Consider the following 23546-nt stretch of genomic DNA (forward strand, 5'->3'; position numbering starts at 1 on the left):
TACAAGTGTGTGTGTGACTGTACGTGTGTGATACTGTACAAGTGTGTGTGTGAGTGTACATGTGTGTGTGTGATACTGTACGTGTGTGATACTGTACGTGTGTGATACTGTACATGTGTGTGTGATACTTTACAAGTGTGTATGATACTGTACATGTGTGTGTGAGTTTACGTATGTGTGTGTGTGATACTGTACACCTGTGTGTGTGTGTGTGTGTGTGTGTGTGTGTGTGTGTGTGTGATACTGTACAAGTGTGTGTGAGTGTACATTTGTGTGTGTGACTGTATGTGTGATATACTGTACATGTATGTGTTTGATACTGTACGTGTGTGATAATGTACATTATTGTGTGTGACTGTATGTGTGTGATATACTGTACATGTATGTGTGTGATACTGTACGTGTGTGATAATGTACATGTGTGTGTGATACTGTACAAGTGTGTGTGTGATACTGTACATTTGTGTGTGTGACTGTACATGTCTGTGATACTGTACATGTGTGTGTGATACTGTACGTGTGTGATAATGTACATTTGTGTGTGATACTGTACAAGTGTGTGTGTGACTGTACGTGTGTGATACTGTACAAGTGTGTGTGTGAGTGTACATTTGTGTGTGTGACTGTACATGTGTGTGATACTGTACAAGTGTGTGTGTGTGATACTGTACATTTGTGTGTGTGACTGTACATGTGTGTGATACTGTACATGTGTGTGTGATACTGTACATGTGTGTGTGATACTGTACAAGTGTGTCTGACTGTACATGTGTGATACTGTACATGTGTGTGTGATACTGTACAAGTGTGTGTGTGAGTGTACATTTGTGTGTGTGACTGTACATGTGTGTGTGATACCGTACAAGTGTGTATGATACTGTACAAGTGTGTATGATACTGTACATGTGTGTGTGTGAGTTTACATGTGTGTGTGTGTGTGTGTGTGTGTGTGTGTGTGTGTGTGTGTGTGTGTGTGTGTGTGTGTGTGTGTGTGTGTGTGATACTGTACACTTGTATGTGTGTGTGTGTGTGTGTGTGTGTGTGTGTGTGTGTGTGTGTGTGTTTAGGGAGGAGATGAGAGATTGTCTGAGAAACAAACACAATTATATATATTGTTATTTATTAATATTTAATTCTCTATCTGTATTTTGTGTTATTTTTTGTCTTGTTGAAAGTGCCGTGACTGTTGTGTGAATAATAAATGTATGTTTGTTGTTCAATCAACAACAATAACACAATTTAATTTGTCTTTGCAAGCCTTAATTTATAGATTCAAACTAGTTGCGATGTAAATAAATGCAACAATCGGACTGAAACTCAATGTGATGGAGTAAAAGTAGCACATAGAAAAGAAAAGAAAAACTTCCAAACGGGACAAGCGGTAGAAAATGTATGGCTGGATGCTCAAAAGTGTGTTGCATTAAAACTACTCTGGCAAGTACAATATTTCCAAAAACATTTGATGACACATAAGCTGGTTTTCAATGAATCCGTGACAGAGTAGCTTATCTTGATATTTTATTACCAAAGCTTTGGGGGACCAAATCTATGCATGTCATTCAAATCGCATCGCCCTAGTTGATCTGCCAATACTACCGCAGTTTCGCCCTTTTACCTCCTCTCTTGCATGCGACAAACACGCAACATGTCCATATCGCATGAAACAAACATGAAACATGTCCTTCTTGCATACGACAAACAAGCAAAATGTCCTTCTTGCATGCGACAAACTTAAGTAAAAGTAACGCGTTACAACCTAGATCTGTTCAATAATGTTGTTTATTATCCTGAAGAAGAATGACTTTTGGGTCATCTCCATGTTTGAGAGGCGTCCTCAGAGGTTGCCTGACATCCCAAGTCTCATCAGAGTCAGACTCCCCCTCGCACTTGTGCAACTCACATTCCAGTCCACACCTCTTTTAAGTGGCATCTTCTTACTTCTACATGCTCTTTGTTTGTTTGTCCGCCTGCATGCTGGCGTGCTGACATGTCGCAGCCTGGCGCTGTCCCCCAGTCACTGGGCAGCACCACGCTCGCCTCGCTTTGCATGCTTGCCGCACGCACAAACCACATGTTGCATGTTTGTCGTGTGCAAGACGGACATGTTGCATGTTTGTTGCATGCAAAAAGGACATTTTGCTGGTTTGTTGCATGCAAGAAGGACATTTTGCTGGTTTGTTGCATGCAAGAAGGACATTTTTCATGTTTGTTTCATGCGACAGGGACATATTGCATGTGCGTCGCATGCAAGGACATGTTGCATGTTTGTCGTATGCAAGAAGGACATATTGCATGTGTGTCGCATGCAAAAAGGACATGTTGAATTGTTTGTTGCATGCAAGAAGGACATATTGCATGTGTGTCGCATGCAAGAAGGACATGTTGCATGTTTGTTGCATGCAAGAAAGACAATTTGCATGTTTGTTGCATGCGATGAGGACATTTTGAATGTATGTTGCATGTGAGAAGGGCATGTTGCATGTTTTGTCGCATGCAAGAAGGGCATGTTGCATGTTTTGTCGCATGCAAGAAGGACATGTTGCATGCAAGAAAGACAATTTGCATGTTTGTTGCATGCGATGAGGACATTTTGAATGTATGTTGCATGTGAGAAGGGCATGTTGCATGTTTTGTCGCATGCAAGAAGGGCATGTTGCATGTTTTGTCGCATGCAAGAAGGAAATGTTGCATTTTTGTCACATGCAAGAAGGACATGTTGCATGTTTGTTGCATGCAAGAAGGACATGTTGCATGCAAAAAAGACAATTTGCATGTTTGTTGCATGCGATGAGGACATTTTGAATGTATGTTGCATGTGAGAAGGGCATGTTGCATGTTTGTCGCATGCGAGAAGGACATGTTGCATGCGAGAAAGACCATTTGCATGTTTGTTGCATGCGATAAGGACATTTTGCATGTATGTTGCATGTGAGAAGGACATGTTGCATGTTTGTCGCATGCAAAAAGGACATTTTGCTTGTTTGTCGCATGCACGTAGGACATGGTAAATGTTTGTTGCATGCAAGAAGGACATGTTGCTTGTTTGTCGCATGCGATAAGGACATGCTTCATGTTTGTTTCATGCGATAGGGACATGTTGCATGTTTGTCGCATGCAGGGAGGACATTTTTCTTGTTTGTCGCATGCTAGGAGGACATTTTGATAGTTTGTCGCATGCAAGGACATGTTGCATGTTTGTTTCATGCGATAGGCACATGTTGCATGTTTGTCGCATGCAAAAAGGACATTTTGCTTGTTTGTCGCATGCACGTAGGACATGTTGAATGTTTGTTGCATGCAAGAAGGACAGGTTGAATGTTTGTTGCATGCAAGAAGGACATGTTGCTTGTTTGTCACATGCGATAAGGACATGCTTCATGTTTGTTTCATGCGATAGGGACATGTTGCATGTTTGTCGCATGCAAGGAGGACATTTTGCTTATTTGTCGCATGCAAGAAGGACATGTTGCATGTTTGTTTCATGTGATAGGGACATGTTGAATCTTTGCCGCATGCAAGAAGGACATTTTGCTTGTTTGTCACATGCGAGGAGGACATTTTGCTTGTTTGTCGCATGCAAGGACATGTTGCTTGTTTGTTTCATGCGATAGGGACATGTTGCATGTTTGTCGCACGCATGAAGGACATGTTGCATGTTTGTCTAATGCAAGGAGGACGTGTTGCATGTTTGTTGCATGCAAAAAGGACATTTTGCTGGTTTGTTGCATGCCTGAAGGACATTTTTCATGTTTGTTTCATGCGACAGGGACATATTGCATGTTTGTTACATGCAAAAAGGACATTTTGCTTGTTTGTCGCATGCACGTAGGACATGTTGAATGTTTGTTGCATGCAAAAAGGACATGTTGAATGTTTGTTGCATGCAAAAAGGACATGTTGCATGTTTGTCGCATGCAAGAAGGACATGTTGCTTGTTTGTCGCATGCGATAAGGACATGCTTCATGTTTGTTCATGCGATAGGGACATGTTGCATGTTTGTCGCATGCAAGGAGGACATTTTGCTTGTTTGTCGCATGCAAGAAGGACATGTTGCATGTTTGTTTCATGTGATAGGGACATGTTGCATCTTTGTCGCATGCAAGAAGGACATGTTGCATGTTTGTCTCATGTGATAGGGACATGTTGCATGTTTGTCGCATGCAAGAAGGACATGTTGCTTGTTTGTCGCATGCAAGAAGGACATGTTGCATGTTTGTCGCATGCGATAAGGACATGCTTCATGTTTGTTTCATGCGATACGGACATGTTGCATCTTTGTCGCATGCAAGAAGGACATGTTGCATGTTTGTCACATGCGAGGAGGACATTTTGCTTGTTTGTCGCATGAAAGGACATGTTGCATGTTTGTCTAATGCAAGGAGGACGTGTTGCATGTTTGTTGCATGCAAAAAGGACATTTTTCATGTTTGTTTCATGCGATAGGGACATGTTGCATGTTTGTCGCATGTAAAAAGGACATTTTGCTTGTTTGTCGCATGCACGTAGGACATGTTGAGTGTTTGTTGCATGCAAGAAGGACAGGTTGAATGTTTGTTGCATGCAAGAAGGACATGTTGCTTGTTTGTCGCATGCGATAAGGACATGCTTCATGTTTGTTTCATGCGATAGGGACATGTTGCATGTTTGTCGCATGTAAAAAGGACATTTTGCTTGTTTGTCGCATGCACGCAGGACATGTTGAGTGTTTGTTGCATGCAAGAAGGACAGGTTGAATGTTTGTTGCATGCAAGAAGGACATGTTGCTTGTTTGTCGCATGCGATAAGGACATGCTTCATGTTTGTTTCATGCGATAGGGACATGTTGCATGTTTGTCGCATGCAAGGAGGACATTTTGCTTGTTTGTCGCATGCAAGAAGGACATGCTTCATGTTTGTTTCATGCGATAGGGACATGTTGCATGTGCGTCGCATGCAAGGAGGACGTTTTGCTTGTTTGTCGCATGCAAGAAGGACATGTTGCATGTTTGTTTCATGTGATAGGGACATGTTGCATCTTTGTCGCATGCAAGAAGGACATGTTGCATGTTTGTCACATGCGAGGAGGACATTTTGCTTGTTTGTCGCATGCAAGGACATGCTTCATGTTTGTTTCATGCGATAGGGACATGTTGCATGTTTGTCGCACGCATGAAGGACATGTTGCATGTTTGTTTCATGTGATAGGGACATGTTGAATCTTTGCCGCATGCAAGAAGGACATTTTGCTTGTTTGTCACATGCGAGGAGGACATTTTGCTTGTTTGTCGCATGCAAGGACATGTTGCTTGTTTGTTTCATGCGATAGGGACATGTTGCATGTTTGTCGCACGCATGAAGGACATGTTGCATGTTTGTCTAATGCAAGGAGGACGTGTTGCATGTTTGTTGCATGCAAAAAGGACATTTTGCTGGTTTGTTGCATGCCTGAAGGACATTTTTCATGTTTGTTTCATGCGACAGGGACATATTGCATGTTTGTTACATGCAAAAAGGACATTTTGCTTGTTTGTCGCATGCACGTAGGACATGTTGAATGTTTGTTGCATGCAAAAAGGACATGTTGAATGTTTGTTGCATGCAAAAAGGACATGTTGCATGTTTGTCGCATGCAAGAAGGACATGTTGCTTGTTTGTCGCATGCGATAAGGACATGCTTCATGTTTGTTCATGCGATAGGGACATGTTGCATGTTTGTCGCATGCAAGGAGGACATTTTGCTTGTTTGTCGCATGCAAGAAGGACATGTTGCATGTTTGTTTCATGTGATAGGGACATGTTGCATCTTTGTCGCATGCAAGAAGGACATGTTGCATGTTTGTCTCATGTGATAGGGACATGTTGCATGTTTGTCGCATGCAAGAAGGACATGTTGCTTGTTTGTCGCATGCAAGAAGGACATGTTGCATGTTTGTCGCATGCGATAAGGACATGCTTCATGTTTGTTTCATGCGATACGGACATGTTGCATCTTTGTCGCATGCAAGAAGGACATGTTGCATGTTTGTCACATGCGAGGAGGACATTTTGCTTGTTTGTCGCATGAAAGGACATGTTGCATGTTTGTCTAATGCAAGGAGGACGTGTTGCATGTTTGTTGCATGCAAAAAGGACATTTTTCATGTTTGTTTCATGCGATAGGGACATGTTGCATGTTTGTCGCATGTAAAAAGGACATTTTGCTTGTTTGTCGCATGCACGTAGGACATGTTGAGTGTTTGTTGCATGCAAGAAGGACAGGTTGAATGTTTGTTGCATGCAAGAAGGACATGTTGCTTGTTTGTCGCATGCGATAAGGACATGCTTCATGTTTGTTTCATGCGATAGGGACATGTTGCATGTTTGTCGCATGTAAAAAGGACATTTTGCTTGTTTGTCGCATGCACGCAGGACATGTTGAGTGTTTGTTGCATGCAAGAAGGACAGGTTGAATGTTTGTTGCATGCAAGAAGGACATGTTGCTTGTTTGTCGCATGCGATAAGGACATGCTTCATGTTTGTTTCATGCGATAGGGACATGTTGCATGTTTGTCGCATGTAAAAAGGACATTTTGCTTGTTTGTCGCATGCACGCAGGACATGTTGAGTGTTTGTTGCATGCAAGAAGGACAGGTTGAATGTTTGTTGCATGCAAGAAGGACATGTTGCTTGTTTGTCGCATGCGATAAGGACATGCTTCATGTTTGTTTCATGCGATAGGGACATGTTGCATGTTTGTCGCATGCAAGGAGGACATTTTGCTTGTTTGTCGCATGCAAGAAGGACATGCTTCATGTTTGTTTCATGCGATAGGGACATGTTGCATGTGCGTCGCATGCAAGGAGGACGTTTTGCTTGTTTGTCGCATGCAAGAAGGACATGTTGCATGTTTGTTTCATGTGATAGGGACATGTTGCATCTTTGTCGCATGCAAGAAGGACATGTTGCATGTTTGTCACATGCGAGGAGGACATTTTGCTTGTTTGTCGCATGCAAGGACATGCTTCATGTTTGTTTCATGCGATAGGGACATGTTGCATGTTTGTCGCACGCATGAAGGACATGTTGCATGTTTGTCGCATACAAGAAGGACATGCAAGTTTTTGACTAAAACCCTTTGGGGCCCCCGGGATCAAGCTTGAGTGGAGGCCGAAATGTATATTTTTTATGCATATATTGTATTGGTTTTTTAAATTTAAAAAAAATGTCAAAATGTCCCCCGCTTGCTTTGATTTTTCAGTCTGCGGCCCTGAATGGAAAAAGTTTGGACACCCCTGATTTACACATACAAAATCTCCAAAGCAGAAAATGTATTAGAAAGTATCCAGTAACAAACTGCGTCAAGAGTTGAACTTTGTGACATTTAGGTATCCCCCATAAAAAGTCAATAACTTCTCCACTTAAAGTCAACATAAGTTCATAACTGTTTGTAATAAATAGCTTGTTTTATTTGTTGTCCGTTAAAAGTTGGACAGCTTTGCAAAGACATGCTGACACCTGTCTTTCACAGGCAAATACTGCCATGCTTTTATCTTGAAAATCACTTTGCACTGCACAGGAAGTGCATGTTTTCATGTCATACAGTCATTTGGTGATAGTGATGACAACAAAACCACTTCCTGTACACGACTTGTTATCTACCTGTTTTGGCATCAATGTCGAAGTACGCCTGATGAGATTCTGGAATCCGGAAGGACAGTTTGTCCTCGGAAGACACGTCCAGGTCTGTGGCTGACACCCGGATGACGGACTTGACCCCCGCCACGTTCTCCTGGACCGAGGCGAAGTAGACCGGCTGGGAAAGCTCTGGAGCGTTGTCGTTGACATCCAGGACCTCCAAGAAGACGTGGGTCCACGAGGACAGGGGCTCGGTTCCCAGGTCCGTGGCGTGGACAGAAAGCCAGTAGTGAGGAACCTTCTCACGATCTAATACCCGAGTCGTTCGGATCACTCCTGTCGGACACAAAGTGGGAGGAGTTAGAGGGTTGTCAACGGAAAACAGAATAACCGAGGATTAGTTCTCCGCACAAATTGGTTATTATCAGGTTTCTATCAGGAAGTGTAAAAAAATTCAATGCAGAAAATTTGGTGTAAAAAAACAAAGGTGTGCAGAAAAACTGCGCGAAATTTTTTTGGTGCAGAAACATTTAGTGCGAAAAAAAAATCAATGTACATAAATTCAGGGTAAAAAAACAACTCAGTATCATAAAAAATTAAGTGTAAAAAAATGCAAGGCAGAAAATATATGGTAAAACAAAATCAATGTGCAAATATATTGTGTAATAAATGTGTGCAGAAAAATTTTAGCGTGCAAAAAAACATTTAGTGTGAAAAAAATCAGTATAGAAAAATTAAGCGTAAAACAAATTCAGTAAGGAAAATTTTGTGTAAAAACAAAATCAGTGTACAAAAATTCAGTGTAAAAAAAATGTGTGCAAAAAAATTCAGTGAAAATGTTTTAGTGCAGAAGCATTTAGTGTAAAATAAAAATCAGAGTACATACATTAAGTGTAAAAAAATCAGTATCATAAAAATTAAGTGTAAAAAAAATAAATGCAGAAATTTTAGTGTAAAAAAAAATCCGTGTATAAAAACTTAGTGTAATAAAAAATGCAGAAAAAATATGTGAATTTTTTTTGGGTGCAGAAACATTTAGTATAAAAAAATTCAGTATCAAAAAATTAAGTGTAAAAAAGATAATGGTAAAACAAAAATCAATGTGCAAATATATTGTGTAAAAAAATGTGCGCAGAAAAAAATCTGTGAATATTTTTTGGTGCAAAAACATTTAGTGTAAAAAAAAAATCAGTATCGACAAATTAAGTGTAAAACAAATTCAGTGAAAACAGTTTTAAAATTCAGCCAGTGAGATGCTTATGTCATTTCTGAACTGAATTAAAACAAATTTTACGATAAATTTGTATACATTATATTTTTCTAAGCCTAATTTTTAGACATTGAAGTATATTTGCGGTAATTATTTTTTTTCTTTTACACTGAGTTTTCTGACAATTATTTTTTTTTGCACTGAATTTTAGCAAAATGTGTTAAAACAAATCAGTTTGTTTAAAAACAGTTTTAAAATTCAGCCAATGAGGTGCTTATGTCATTTCTGAACTGAATTTTATTTTTTTTTTACAATAAATTTGTATACATTATATTTTTCTAAGCCCAAATTTTATACACTTAAGTTGTTTTTTTTTACACTGAATTTTCTGACAATTATTTTTTTTTTACACTGAATTTTCTGACAATTATTTTTTTTTTGCACTGAATTTTAAAACACTGTATACAAACAAAGTACATATCTAAATACACACATTTTTCTCCCAATTTTTCATTCAATGAAATTCTCAGCCTTATTTTAATATTAAAAAATGTGTTAAAAAACTTTAAACTCTAAAAAAAAATGCCTTCCATAAATTCAGCGTCAATTCCTGCAAGAAAGACACAAATGAACAACAATTTGTGAAGTGTTCCAAAGGTCAACATCAATCAAAGGTCTTCATGATGTTCCTGTGATGACGTGTTGGGGTCCTGAGAGCCCCCCGTTCCTGTTTGGCGGAGAACTCTATTTGCCCTGATTTTATCTGCGCTGTAAGTGCAGCGGCGGCCTAATGGAATGTTCCGTGATTTAGTGCGGGGTCGCGGGGGCTCCTCTGCTGACGGGAAAATAGACAAACCACCTCGTCCGAGCCCCAGGGAAGAAATATCCTGTTGTGTAAACACGCCTGTGTCAGCCTGGCAGGTGCACCGTGTTCTCCAGGAGAGAAAAAAACACACTTTGTGTGCTATTTTTGGGAGAAGACACGCTGTTGGAAATGGAAATGGGGGGAAAATTGACAGACTGGAAATGTTGCGTGTCAACATGCTCTTATTTTGGTCAGTTCCTGTTTGGGTCTGGTGCATGTTTGTCGCATGCAAGGACAAAAAAAATATTTGTGCATACATTCAGTGTAAAAATCTTGTGTATTAAAAATATTATGTATAAAAAAATTCAATGCAGAAAATTTTGTGTAAAAAAAAAAAATCAGTATACAAAAATGCAGTGTAAAAATAACTCAGTATCATAAAAATTAAGTGTAGAAAATTTAATGCAGAAAATTTAGTGTAAAAAAAATCAGTGTACAACAATTCAGTGTAAAAAATGTGTGCAGAAAAAATAATGTGATTTTTTTTTTGGTGCAGAAACATTTAATTAAAAAAAATCAAAGTACAAAAATTCAGTGTAAAAATACTCGGTATCATTAAAACTAAGTGTAAAAAAATTAAATGCAGAAAATTTTGTGTAAAAAAAAAAACATGTGTACAACAAATCAGTGTAAAAATAACTCAGTATCATAAAAATTAAGTGTAGAAAATTTAATGCAGAAAATTTAGTGTAAAAAAAAATCAGTGTACAACAATTCAGTGTAAAAAATGTGTGCAGAAAAAAAAATGTTTTTGGTGCAGAAACATTTCATAAAAAAAAAAAAATCAGTGTACAAAATGTCAGTGTAAAAAAAACTCAGTATCGTTAAAATTAAGTGTAAAAAAATTAAATGCAGAAAATTTAGTGTAAAAAAAATCAGTGTACAACAATTCAGTGTAAAAAATGTGTGCAGAAACATTTCCCTTAAAAAAATCATTGTACAAAAATTCAGTGTAAATAAAACTCAGTATGATAAAAATTAAGTGTAAAAAAATTAAATGCAAAACATTTTGTTAAAAAAAAAATCAATGAACAACAATTCAGTGTAACAAATGTGTGCAGAAAAAAATATGATTTTGTTTTGGTGCAGAAAGATTTCATAAAAAACAAAATCAGTGTACAAAAATTCAGTGTAAAAAAATCAGTATCATAAAAGTTTTGTGTAAAAAAAATTACATGCAAAAAATTTAGTTTAAAAATTCTGTGAACATTATTTGGTGCAGAAACATTTAGTGTAAAAAAATCAGTGTACATAAATTCAGTGTAAAAAAAAGTCAGTATCATAAAAACTAAATGTAAAAAAATTATATGCAGAAAATTTAGTGTAAAAAAATCAGTGTACAAAACCCAGTGTAAAAAAACTATCGTAAAAATTTAGTGTAAAAAAATTTAATAGGAAAAAAATTGTTTAAAAAAAAATCAGTGTACAAAAATGCAGTGTAAGAAAATGTGTGCAGAAAAATTCTGTGAACATATTTTGTTGCAGAAACATTTAGTGTAAAAAAATCAGTGTACATAAATTCAGTGTAAAATAACTCAGTATCATAAAAAAATAAGTGTGAAAAATTATATGCAGAAAATTTAGTGTAAAAAAAATCAGTGTACAAAAATTCAGTGTAAGAGAATATGTGCAGAAAAATTCTGTGAACATTTTTTGGTGCAGAAACATTTAGTGTAAAACAAATCAGTGTACATAAATTCAGTGTAAAAAAAACTCAGTATCATAAAAATTAAGTGTAAAAAAATTCTATGCAGAAAATTTTGTTTAAAAAAAAAATCAGTGTACAAAATCCAGTGTAAAAAAAACTCTGTATCATAAAAATTAAGTGTAAAAAAATAAATAAAAACAATTGTGTTAAAAAAAAATCAGTGTACAAAAATTCAGTGTAAGAAAATGTGTGCGGAAAAATTCTGTGAACATTTTTTGGTGCAGAAACATTTAGTGTAAAAAAAAATCAGAATCAGAAAATGTGTAAAACAATTGAATTTAAAATAAAATCAAAGTGCAAATATTCAGTATAAATAAATGTGTGCAGAAAAATTGTGTGAATTTTTTTGGTGAACAAACATTTTGTGTAAAAAAAAAAAATCAGTATACATAAATTCAATGTAAAAATGAAATCAGTATCATAAAAATTGAGTGTAAAAAAATTCAATGCAGAAAATTTAGTGGAAAAAAATCAGTGTACAAAAATTCATTGTAAAAAATGTGTGCAGTAAAATGTGAAAAAGTTTTGGTGCTGAAACATTTAGTGTAAAAAAAAATCAGTATCGAAAAATGAGTGTAAAACAATTGTGTGTATAAAAAAAATCAGTGTGCAAAAATTTGATGTAAAAAAGTGTGCAGAAAACTGTGTGAATGTTTTGGGTGCAGAAACATTTAGTGTAAAAGAAAAATCAGTGTACATAAATTCAGTGTAAAAAAACTCAGTATCATAAAAATTAAGTGTAAAAAAATGTAATGCAGAAAATTATGTGTAAAAAAAAAATCAGTGTAAAAAAAATTCAGTGTAAAAAAATGTGTGCAGAAAAATTGTGTGAACATTTTTTGGGTGCAGAAATATTTACTGTAAAAAAATCAGTGTACATAAATTCAGTGTAAAAAAAACCACAGTATCATAAAAATTAAGTGTGAAAAAATTCTATGCAGAAAATGTTGTGTAAAAGAAAATCTGTGCAAAAAAAAAATCAGTGTAAAAAAATATGTGCAGAACAATTCTGTGAATTTTTTGTCAGAAACATTTAGTGTAAAAAAAAATCAGTATCGAAAAATAAATGTAAAACAATTGAGTGTAAAAAAAAACAGTGTGCAGAAATTCAGTCTAAAAAAAATGTGTGCAGAAAAATTGTGTGGAAATTATTTGGTGCAGAAACATATACTGTAAAAAAAAACCAGTGTACATAAATTCCGTGTAAAAATAACACAGTATCATAAAAATTAAGTTTGAAAAAATGTTTTGCAGAAAATGTTGTGTAAAAAAAAAAAATCAAGTGTACACAATGTAATACAAAAATGTAAATTTTTCACACTGGAAATGTTGCGTGTCAACATGCTCTTATTTTGGTCAGTTCCTGTTTGGGTCTGGTGCTTCCTATCTCTGCTTTTGTTTTTGTTTTGGGCAGCAGAGTCTGCTGATCGTGGTGTAAGCTCGTCCAACACCACAATATTTATTTGGTCCGTTACTTTATTCTTTCCCTTTTGTTTATTTACTTGGTGAAGTGAGATCGTTCATGGTAAATTATTTATTTTGTTACGTGTTTGGTTATTTTACTATTTATTTAAGTCAATATTTCTATAAAGTCTGTGTACAGCACATCAGTTGCATTAATTATTTTGGAACTATGTCAAACTGTATCTTCCCTATTCAAATACAATTATTTTGTATTTATTTTGTTCTTTCTTTATTTTGCTATGTATTTGATTATTTATTTGATTGTTTACTTATTTCCTTATTTTGTTCGGTATTTATTTAGTTAAGTTCATTTTTCTGCAACATTACTCCTACGATTATGGACAAATACCGATGAAACAATATTGTATTATTTATTTTGTTATGTGTTCAGTTATTTTGTTATTTATTTCAATATTTCTATAAAGTCTGTGTACAGCACATCAGTTACATTAATTATTTTGGAACTATGTCGAACTGTATCTTCCCTATTCAAATAAAATTATATTTATTCTTCATTTTGTTCTTTCTTAGATTCGCTACGTATTTATATTTTGATACGTATTTATTTATTCCATTGTTTATTTATTTCATTATTTTGTTCGGTATTTATTTAGTTAAGTTCATTTTTTCGCAACAAAACTCCTACGATTATGGACAAATACCGATGAAACAATATTGTATTATTTATTTTGTTATGTGATCAGTTATTTTGTTATTTACTTCAATGTTTCTATAAAGTCTGTGTACAGCACATCAGTTGTATTATTATTTTGGAACTATGTCAAACTGTATCTTCCCTATTCAAACAAAATTATATTTATTCTTTATTTTGTTCTTTCTTAGATCCGCTACGTATTTATATTTTGATATGTATTTATTTATTCCATTGTTTATTTATTTCCTTATTTTGTTCGGTATTTATTTAGTTAAGTTCATTTTTTCGCAACATTACTCCTACGATTATGGACAAATACCGATGAAACAATATTGTATTATTTATTTTGTTATGTGATCAGTTATTTTGTTATTTATTTCAATATTTCTATAAAGTCTGCGTACAGCACTTCAGTTGCATTAATTATTTTGGAACTATGTTAAACTGTATCTTCCCTATTCAAATACAATTATTTTGTATTTATTTTGTTCTTTCTTTATGTATTTGATTATGTATTTGATTGTTTATTTATTTCCTTGTTTTGTTCAGTATTTATTTAGTTAAGTTCATTTTTTTCGCAACATAACTCCTACGATTATGGACAATATTGTATTATTTATTTTGTTATGTGTTCAGTTATTTTGTTATTTATTTCAATATTTCTATAAAGTCTGCGTACAGCAAATCAGTTGCATTACTTATTTTGGAACTATTTCAAACTGTATCGTCCCTATTCAAATAAAATTATATTTATTCTTTATTTTGTTCTTTCTTAGATTCGCTACGTATTTATATTTTGATATGTATTTATTTATTCCACTGTTTATTTATTTCCTTATTTTGTTCGGTATTTATTTAGTTAAATTCATTTTTTCGCAACAAAACTCCTACGATTACGGACAAATACCGATGAAACAATATCGTATTATTTATTTTGTTATGTGATCAGTTATTTTGTTATTTATTTCAATATTTCTATAAAGTCTGTGTACAGCACATCAGTTGTATTATTATTTTGGAACTATGTCAAACTGTATCTTCCCTATTCAAATAAAATTATTTTTATTCTTTATTTATTTTGTTATTTATTTATTTTGTTATTTTTTTCTTTATTTCCTTAACTCAAAGTAATGGATGAATATTGATGAAACCATTTAGATTTTTTTTACATTTTTGTTAATAATAGCAATAATGGATTAAATTGATATAGCGCTTCACAGAAAAGTGAGAAGTCATCATTTATTTATACCCAATGGCGGTGGTAAGCTACATTTGTAGCAAAAGCTGCCCTGGGCTAGGCTGCCGGTTTGCGACTACAAACTTCTCCACCTGTCATCCATCATTCATTCACCAGTGTAAGCGGAACTGGGGGCAAGGGTGAAGTGTCCTGCCCAAGGGCACAACGGCAGCTATTTGTACGGCAAGTACGAACCTGCAACCTTCATGTTTCGGGTTAACTTTTTAGCTAACTTTACATTTATTTCCCTACTTAGACAACCATACAATCTTGCAGTCATATAACTTGGTATGTGACACATGCTAACTGATAGCATTAGCTTGCTAGCATGCTACAATTTTTAGCTAACTTTACATTTCTTTCCCTACTTAGACAGCCATACACATTGCAGTCATATAACTTCGTAGGTGAGACATGCTAACTGATAGCATTAGCTTGCTAGCATGCTAAAATTTTTAGCTAACTTTACATTTCTTTCCCTACTTAGACAGCCATAAATCTTACAGTCATATAACTTGGTATGTGACAAATGCTAACTGATAGCATTAGCTTGCTAGCATGCTAAATTTTTTTAGCTAACTTTACATTTCTTTCCCTACTTAGACAGCCATAAATCTTACAGTCATATAACTTGGTATGTGACAAATGCTAACTGATAGCATTAGCTTGCTAGCATGCTAAAATTTTTAGCTAACTTTACATTTCTTTCCCTACTTAGACAGCCATACACCTTACAGTCATATAACTTGGTGTGTGACAAATGCTAACTGATAGCATTAGCTTGCTAGCATGCTAAAATTTGCAGCTGACTTTACATTTCTTTCCCTACTTAGACAGCCATACACATTGCAGTCATATAACTTGGTATGTGACACATGTTAACTGATAGCATTAGCTTGCTAGCATGCTAAAATCAGCACGCTAACTTTTTGAGCTAGTTCTGCACCCGTTTACCCCCCGAGTCGTATAACTTGCTACATGACACTTGCAAACGTAAGCATGCTAACATTGAAGTGCTAACTTTCTTTGCTAAATTTACTCATTTTTCTCTAGACATACGCCCTAGGACAGGGGTCACCAAGGCGGTGCCCGCGGGCACCAGGTCGCCCGTAAGGACCAGATGAGTCGCCCGCACTTACCAGTGAGCTGCCTCCATTTTTTATTTTTTTTTTCCTTTACGCTTTGCTGGACATTTTTAATTCTAAGAGAGACAAAACTCAAATAAAATTAGAAAATCCAAGAAAATATTTTAATGACTTGTTCTTCACTTGTTCAAATAAATTTATTTATTTTTTTACTTTGCTTCTTGTAACTTTCAGAAAGACAATTTTAGAGAAAAAAATACAACCTTAAAAATGATTTTAGGATTTTTAAAAACATATACAATGTTCAAGTATTTTTCTTTATTTTTATTATTGTAAAGAATAATAAATACATTTTAATTTAATTCTTCATTTTAACTTCTGTTGTTTCGACGAAGAATATTTGAGAAACATTTCTTCAAACTTATTGTGATCAAAATTCCAAAAATTATTCTGGCCAATCTATAAAAATCTGTAGAACCTAATTTAAATCTGATTTCAAAGTCTTTTGAATTTCTTTTAACAATTTTGCTCCGGAAAATCTAAAAGAAATAATGATTTTTCATAGTTAGAAATATAGCTTGGTCCAATTTGTTATATATTCTAATAAAATGCAGATTGGATTTTAACCTATTTAAAACATATCAAAATTCTAAAATGAATCTTAATCAGGAAAAATTACTAACGATGTTCCATATATTCTTTTTAAAATTTTTTCAAAAAGATTCAAATCAGCTAGTTTTTCTCTTCATTTTTCTCGGTTAAATTTAGAATTTTAATGAGTCGAAATTGAGGATTAATTAGGTTTCAAAATTTTTTTTTAGTGTTTTCTCCTCTTTTAAACCGTTCTAGCTAATTCGAATCTTTTTTTAAAAATTTTTTAAAAGAATATATGGAACATCATTAGTCATTTTTCCTGATTAAGATTAATTTTAGAATTTTGATGACATGTTTTAAATAGGTTAAAATCCAATCTGCACTTTGTTAGAATATATAACAAATTGGACCAAGCTATATTTCTAACAAAGAAAAATCATTATTTCTTCTAGATTTTCCAGAACAAAATTGTTAAAAAAAATTCAAAAGACTTTGACATAAGATTTAAATTTGATTCCACAGATTTTTCTAGATTTGCCAGAATAATTTTTGGGGGAATTTTAATCATTATATGAAATATTTCACAGATATTTTTCGTCGAAAAAACAGAAGCTAAAATGAAGAATTACATTAAAATGTATGTATTATTATTTACAATAAAAAATAAAAAATAAAATACTTGAACATTGATTTAATTTGTCAGGAAAGAAGAGGAAGGAATTCAAAAGGTAAAAAGGTATATGTGTCTAAAAATCCCTAAAATCATTTTTAAGGTTGTATTTTTATCTCTAAAATTGTCTTTATGAAAGTTATAAGAATCAAATGAATTTATTTAAACGAGTGAAGACCAAGTCTTTAAAATATTTTCTTGGCTTTTCAAATTCTATTTGAGTTTTGTCTCTCTTAGAATTAAAAATGTTGATTAAAGCGAGACAAACTTGCTAGTAAATAAACACAATTTAAAAAATTGAGGCAGCTCACTGGTAAGTGCTGCTATTTGAGCTATTTTTAGAACAGGCCAGCGGGCGACTCATCTGGTCCTTACGGGCGATACGGGCGACCTGGTTTTGGTGACCCCTGGTGTAGATGATATGAACGGGTTGCTGTTGGAATTTTTGGAATTGGTCGAAAAATGTTGACCTAGTAACAGTTTGAATTGAGAATGGATATTTCAGAATTCCTGGGACTTCGGAAAACCGGGATTAGAGCAGTTGTAGTCCCAACAAAGTGGAATGTTTTGAAGGTGGAATGGTCAAAAACTGTTAAAAAATATAGACTGTGGAAACTTTCCCAGGAGCTTTGGAAAATACGAATTCCTGGAAATTGAGTTTGAACTTGGAAACTTTTAGTTAGTTTGTCCAAGGTAAGTGGAATGTGTGGATGGTGGAACGGTTCTAATCGGGGGGGGGAAATGGGGGAGTTGTGCATGTTTCAATGGGCAAGATGTCCCGGAAAACAGGGAATTCTGGGAAATCCGGGATATTTTAAAACGAGGTTTCGGGGAGCTCCCAGTTCCCGGTCGAGCCCAACATTTTGATACTTGAACGGACGTGGCTGTGGAACATGACTACAGTTCAACCTCGGAACAGATTGTGTGGATTTCTTACCTGTTTCCTCATCAATGGTGAACACTCCCAGACCGGAGCCGTCATGGATGCGGTACCTGATGATTCCATCTCCGCCCAGGTCTTTGTCCGAGGCCGTCACGACAAGGACCGACGTCCCCACAGCCGTGTCCTCCGTCACTCCTGTGTCGTAGACAAACGCAGAGAAGACCGGCTGGTGGAGATTCTCGTTGACATCCAAAACCTCGATCTCTACAAAACAGGACGACGAGAGGGATCGCGGAAGGCCGTGGTCCACAGCCCGGACTGTGAGGTTATAAGAAGAACGCCTCTCAAAGTCCAGCTCCCTCTCGAGGGTCAAAGCACCCGTGGAGGGGTCGATGTGGAAGATCCCGCTCTCCGTGGTCTTTAAGTTGTAGGTGACCAAACCGCCACTGCCCAGATCTAAGTCCACACTCTCCACCCAAACCAGCAAAGTGCTCACGGGTATATCCTCAGGAACTTTGACTTTGTAGACCTTTGGTACGAATGTTGGCGGGTTGTCATTTATGTCCTGGAGCACCACCACGAGGTTAAGAGAGGAGCGCATCGAGGGATCAAGTTTGGATTGATCCCTGGCTTCAATCCAGAGGTCGTGCCTGGGGGAGGTTTCCCGATCTAAGTGAGCCGTCACCATCACCTCGCCGCTCACTTCGTCAATCCCAAACAGGTCAGTAGACGTTAGGAGAGAATACCTGACCTCGCCATTGGCGTCTGCATCCGGGTCCGTAGCTCGAGCTGTAAAAATGACGGACTCCACCCCGGTGTTCTCGGGGATGCGTACCACATGTCTTGGCTGATCGAAAAGAGGAGGATTGTCATTGACGTCGAGGATGTTCACGGCAAGGAACTTCCACGCCGATGTTTGCGGCGTTCCCAAATCGTACACGGTGATGTTCAAAATGTAGAACTCCTTGGACTCCCAGTCCAGCGGGCACCGCAGATGGAGGTCACCAGAGAAGGTGTCAATGGAGAAGCAACCTGCGTCGTTCCCACTGGAGATGCCGTAAACCAGCATGCCGTTAAATCCCGAGTCCTGGTCTGATGCCTTGAAGTGAACCACAGTGGAGCTCAGCCGGTAGTTCTCAGGAATGTCGATTGAACTCGGAAGGCTGGGGTCGAACTTTGGAGAGTGTCTGTTGGTGATATGAATGTCCGAGAAGGCGTCTTCTTCGGTGTCGCTCAAAATGGGTTTCATTGACTCTATCAGTTTATCTTTGAGCAGTTTGAAAATGCCCGTTTCCTGGCAGGTAATAGTCGCCTCATCCCCTCTGCCGGTGACCGTTACCCTGACCACGGACGCCTCAGAGCGATGCTCTCCGTCTGAGGCCACGACTTCCAAATTGAATGAATTCGCACCCGGCGGGATGGCTCGCCTAAGCGTGACCTGCCCCGACCCAGAGTCCATACCGAAGACTTGAAGGTCATTTCCGGACCGGATGACATAGCTGAGCTGCTGCAGCTCGTCTAAATCCACGGCCGACAGCTCGACGACGCTGCGACCGACTGCTAGGTCCGGAGGTACGGTGATATTGCAGCCGACCCTCTCAAAAAGGGGAACGTTGTCGTTGACGTTGTTGATGGTGATCGTCACCGGGCATTCGCTGACCCGGCTGAAGGGCTCACCGCTGTCCGAGGCCCAAACTCTCAGGTGGTACCAGCGTTTCATCAGCTCGTAATCCAAGTGCTCTGAGGTGGAGATAACCCCGGTGAAGGGGTCTATCGCGAAGGGCAGGAGGTCTGAGTTTGCAATAGCGTACGTTACAAAGCCGTTCTTGCCTTCATCCTTGTCGGTGGCTTCTATTTTCAAAATGCTGCTGCCCACGGGGCTGTTTTCATCCACTCCCGCCTTGTAGGGGGTCATCTTGAAGTCTGGGCTGTTGTCGTTCTCGTCCGTGATCTCAACCACGACGTGAGTCTCAGCCTCCCCTTCATTAGCCACCACGTCAAACTCGTAACGGACCTGACTCTCATAGTCAAACGTCTCCCTGGTCACAACGATGCCGGTTTGAGGATTTATCTTGAACTTGGAGCTATCTGGATTAGTTTTGATGCTGTAAGTAGCATTGGCGCAGTTAACGGAAACCCTCACAACGAATGTTTTAGGCGGGGACATCTCACTGAGAGGGACGATGTAAGTGTCTTCCAGGAACGCCATCGGGCTGTAATGAAAAGTCGGAATGTGGACCTTGGTAATGGCCGAGAGCAAACTTGGAGAGCTTGTGTCTTTAGCTTGGAGGGACAGATTGAGTCCAAAGGGACTTTGTGACCAGATAATCGTTTTGGTGGACACCACTTGGAAGTGGTCCCCCTGTAATCCAGAAGGGATTACCTCAAAGAACCGGTGAGGATCACCTCCAACAATGCTGAGTGATTCAACCGGCTTCAGTCCGGCCCGGACGTGGACACTTATAGTCACGGTGCCGTCCGAAGAAACCGAAGGTGCGGAAGGGGTCTTGATAACCGGAGACAAAACGGCAGCTTTTTGCACTTTCACGGTAACTTTGGCCACGTTACCGAATTTCTGAACACCCGACATTTTCTTGGTTCTGTCCTCCGCTAAAACGGTGAGTTCATATCTGTCCATGCGGGTGTAGTTGAGCTTCTTGGAGAGGCTGATGGTGCCGCTGAAAGGGTCGACTACGAACGGATGGGATCTGACGGTGAAGGAATAGTAAAACTCTGCGTTGCTGCCGATGTCGGCGTCGGTGGCGCTGACCCTGGCGACGCTGGACTGAAGCGGGGCGTCTTCGCCGACGGCCACGTTGTACGAAGCGGGGTAGAAGAGCGGCTTGAGGTCGTTGACGTCAACAACCCGGATGAAGACTTTGGTCTTCGCCTGGAAGCCAAAGGTGCTCTCCGTGGCCTCCACAGTCAGCGTGTACGTGTCCCGGACTTCCCGGTTGAGCACAGCCGAGTGGCTGCCGGTAGTCCTAAGCCTCAGGAAACTAAAATCCCCCACTTTCAGTTCCTCCGCTTGGAAAATGCCGTCGTCATCGTCCCCGGAGACCACGGCGTACTTGATCTGCCACAAGAAATCCGACACCTGGATGCCCATTTTCAGCGGGGTCTCGGCGTACGTGCGCGGGGGCGTGTTCTCCCGGATGGTGGCGTTGTAGAGGCGGTGCGTGAATCCCAGCGGGGGGCTGGCTTTCGGTTTTCCCGCCCCTGCCTGACATCGCGCCACGCTTAGCAGGACTGTGGCCAACGTGAGGACGGCTGATCCTGACGGGGCCATTTTTCGGGATACGGTCAAGATCCTGAAAGGGAAACAGAAAAAAAGGATTGAAGACCTGGATTGTGAAGTCTGAAAAAATAATTTTTGTCCAAACACCCACACCTTCTCCCCCCGCCAAGGAAATCTAAGTGGATTTAACTTTGTTTTTACAATGTTTACTACTGTAGCAAAATGGTTGTTAAAGTTAAGTTTATTTGGGATTTCTGATCATTTGTGAGGCCACCAGAGCGCTAACAGAGGACAGCAGCTTGTTGTTGTTTTTGTTGTCAGTTAGTTGGTGACGAACCCCAAGATGCAGAGTTGGAGGCGGGCGTTGAATAAGAAAACATGATTTAATTGAAATACTAAAGACAAAACTAAACAAAAGGGTATTAAGGCGGATAACAAACTAAAAGAGCTAACATGGGAGCTAGAAGAAAACGAGCCTCGCGTGGAAGCTAGCAGGTAGCGAGCAGGAAAACAGAAGTCGTTACTTGTAATATGAACACAAACTGTACACTACACTTTTTAAATTACACTTTATACACTTGACTTTATACACTAGACATTATATATTACATTGTTTATATAGTACTAATGTACATTCTCTACACTAAACCTTATGTACTGCACTTTGTACACTACATTGTTTTAATAGTACTAGTGTATATTATCTACACTACACTTTATATACTACACTTTCTACACTACATTGTTTATATAGTACCAGTGTATATTATCTACACTAAACTTTATATACTACACTTTCTACACTACATTGTTTATATAGTACTAGTGTATATTATCTACACTAAACTTTATATACTACACTTTCTACACTACATTGTTTATATAGTACTAGTGTATATTATCTACACTACACTTTATATACTACACTTATTACACTACATTGTTTATATAGTACCAGTGTATATTATCTACACTAAACTTTATATACTACACTTTCTACACTACATTATTTATGTAGTACCAATGTATATTATCTACACTATATTTTAAATAGTAAACTTTCTACACTACATTGTTTATGTAGTTCTAGTGTACATTATCTACACTAAACTTTATATGCAACACTTTCTACACTACATTGTTTATATAGTACCAGTGTACATTCTCTACACTACACTTTATATACTACACTTATTACACTACATTGTTTATATAGTACAAGTGTATATTATCTACACTACACTTTATATACAACACTTTCTACACTACATTTTTTATATAGTACAAGTTTATATTATCTACACTACACATACTGCGCTATCTACACTACATTGTTTATATAGTACCAATGTATATTATCTACACTACACTTTATATATTACACTTATTACACTACATTGTTTATACAGTACAAGTGTTTATTATCTACACTAAACTTTATATACTGCACTATCTACACCACATTGTTTATATAGTACCAATGTATAATATCTACACTACACTTTATATATTACACTTATTACACTACATTGTTTATATAGTACCAGTGTATATTATCTACACTACACTTTATATACTACACTTCTACACTACATTGTTTATATAGTACTAGTGTATATTATCTACAATACACTTTATATACTACACTTTCTACACTACATTTTTTATATAGTACACGTTTATATTATCTACACTACACTTTATATACTGCACTATCTACACTACATTGTTTATATAGTACCAGTGTATATTATCTACACTACACTTTATATATTACACCTTCTACACTACATTGTTTGTAGTGTACATTCTGTGTGTGTGTGTGTGTGTGTGTGTGTGTGTTTGTGTGTGTGTGTGTGTGTGTGTGGGTGTGTGCTGCAGGCAAGACAAAGAGCACAATAGCGAGCGACTCTTGTAGCGACTCGCTGTGAGCGAGTGCAGAAAAGGTTCCAGAAGACAGAAGCAGCCTCTGGGCCTTTTTCTTTCAGTCAAGTGCCTGCCTCAAATCTTCCTGTAATTATTTCTCTGGCAGCACAAGCTGGGAACAAGTTGTGACTGAGAAGGTTCCTGCTAAACCATCACAGGGTTCTACTTCCCAGGTTTGCACCTCTGGCTGTCATCTCACAGCAAAGTCATGCCCTGCACTGCACTTCAAATGTTGTCAGCAGCAGACATGGGAACATTTGTTAGGTGGAACACTTGTTAGAGGGAACACTTGTTAGAGGGAACACTTGTTAGAGGGAACACTTGTTAGAGGGAACACTTGTTAGAGGGAACACTTGTTAGGCGGAACACTTGTTAGGCGGAACACTTGTTAGGCGGAACACTTGTTAGGCGGAACAC

At 37.5% G+C, this 23546-nt stretch overlaps 1 protein-coding gene across 1 annotated transcript in view; it reads right to left on the reverse strand.

Annotated features, from left to right (window-relative positions):
- fat2 (FAT atypical cadherin 2) overlaps positions 1–23546 on the reverse strand; it is a 250515-nt gene that overhangs the window by 193651 nt on the left and 33318 nt on the right. The window contains 2 exon segments of the mRNA XM_061891855.1: positions 7619–7930; positions 18020–21276. Coding sequence (XP_061747839.1) covers positions 7619–7930; positions 18020–21254 — 3547 coding nt within the window. The 5' untranslated portion in view covers positions 21255–21276.

The sequence above is a fragment of the Nerophis ophidion genome, linkage group LG29, assembly GCF_033978795.1.
Source record: "Nerophis ophidion isolate RoL-2023_Sa linkage group LG29, RoL_Noph_v1.0, whole genome shotgun sequence".
Taxonomy (NCBI): Eukaryota; Metazoa; Chordata; class Actinopteri; order Syngnathiformes; family Syngnathidae; genus Nerophis; species Nerophis ophidion.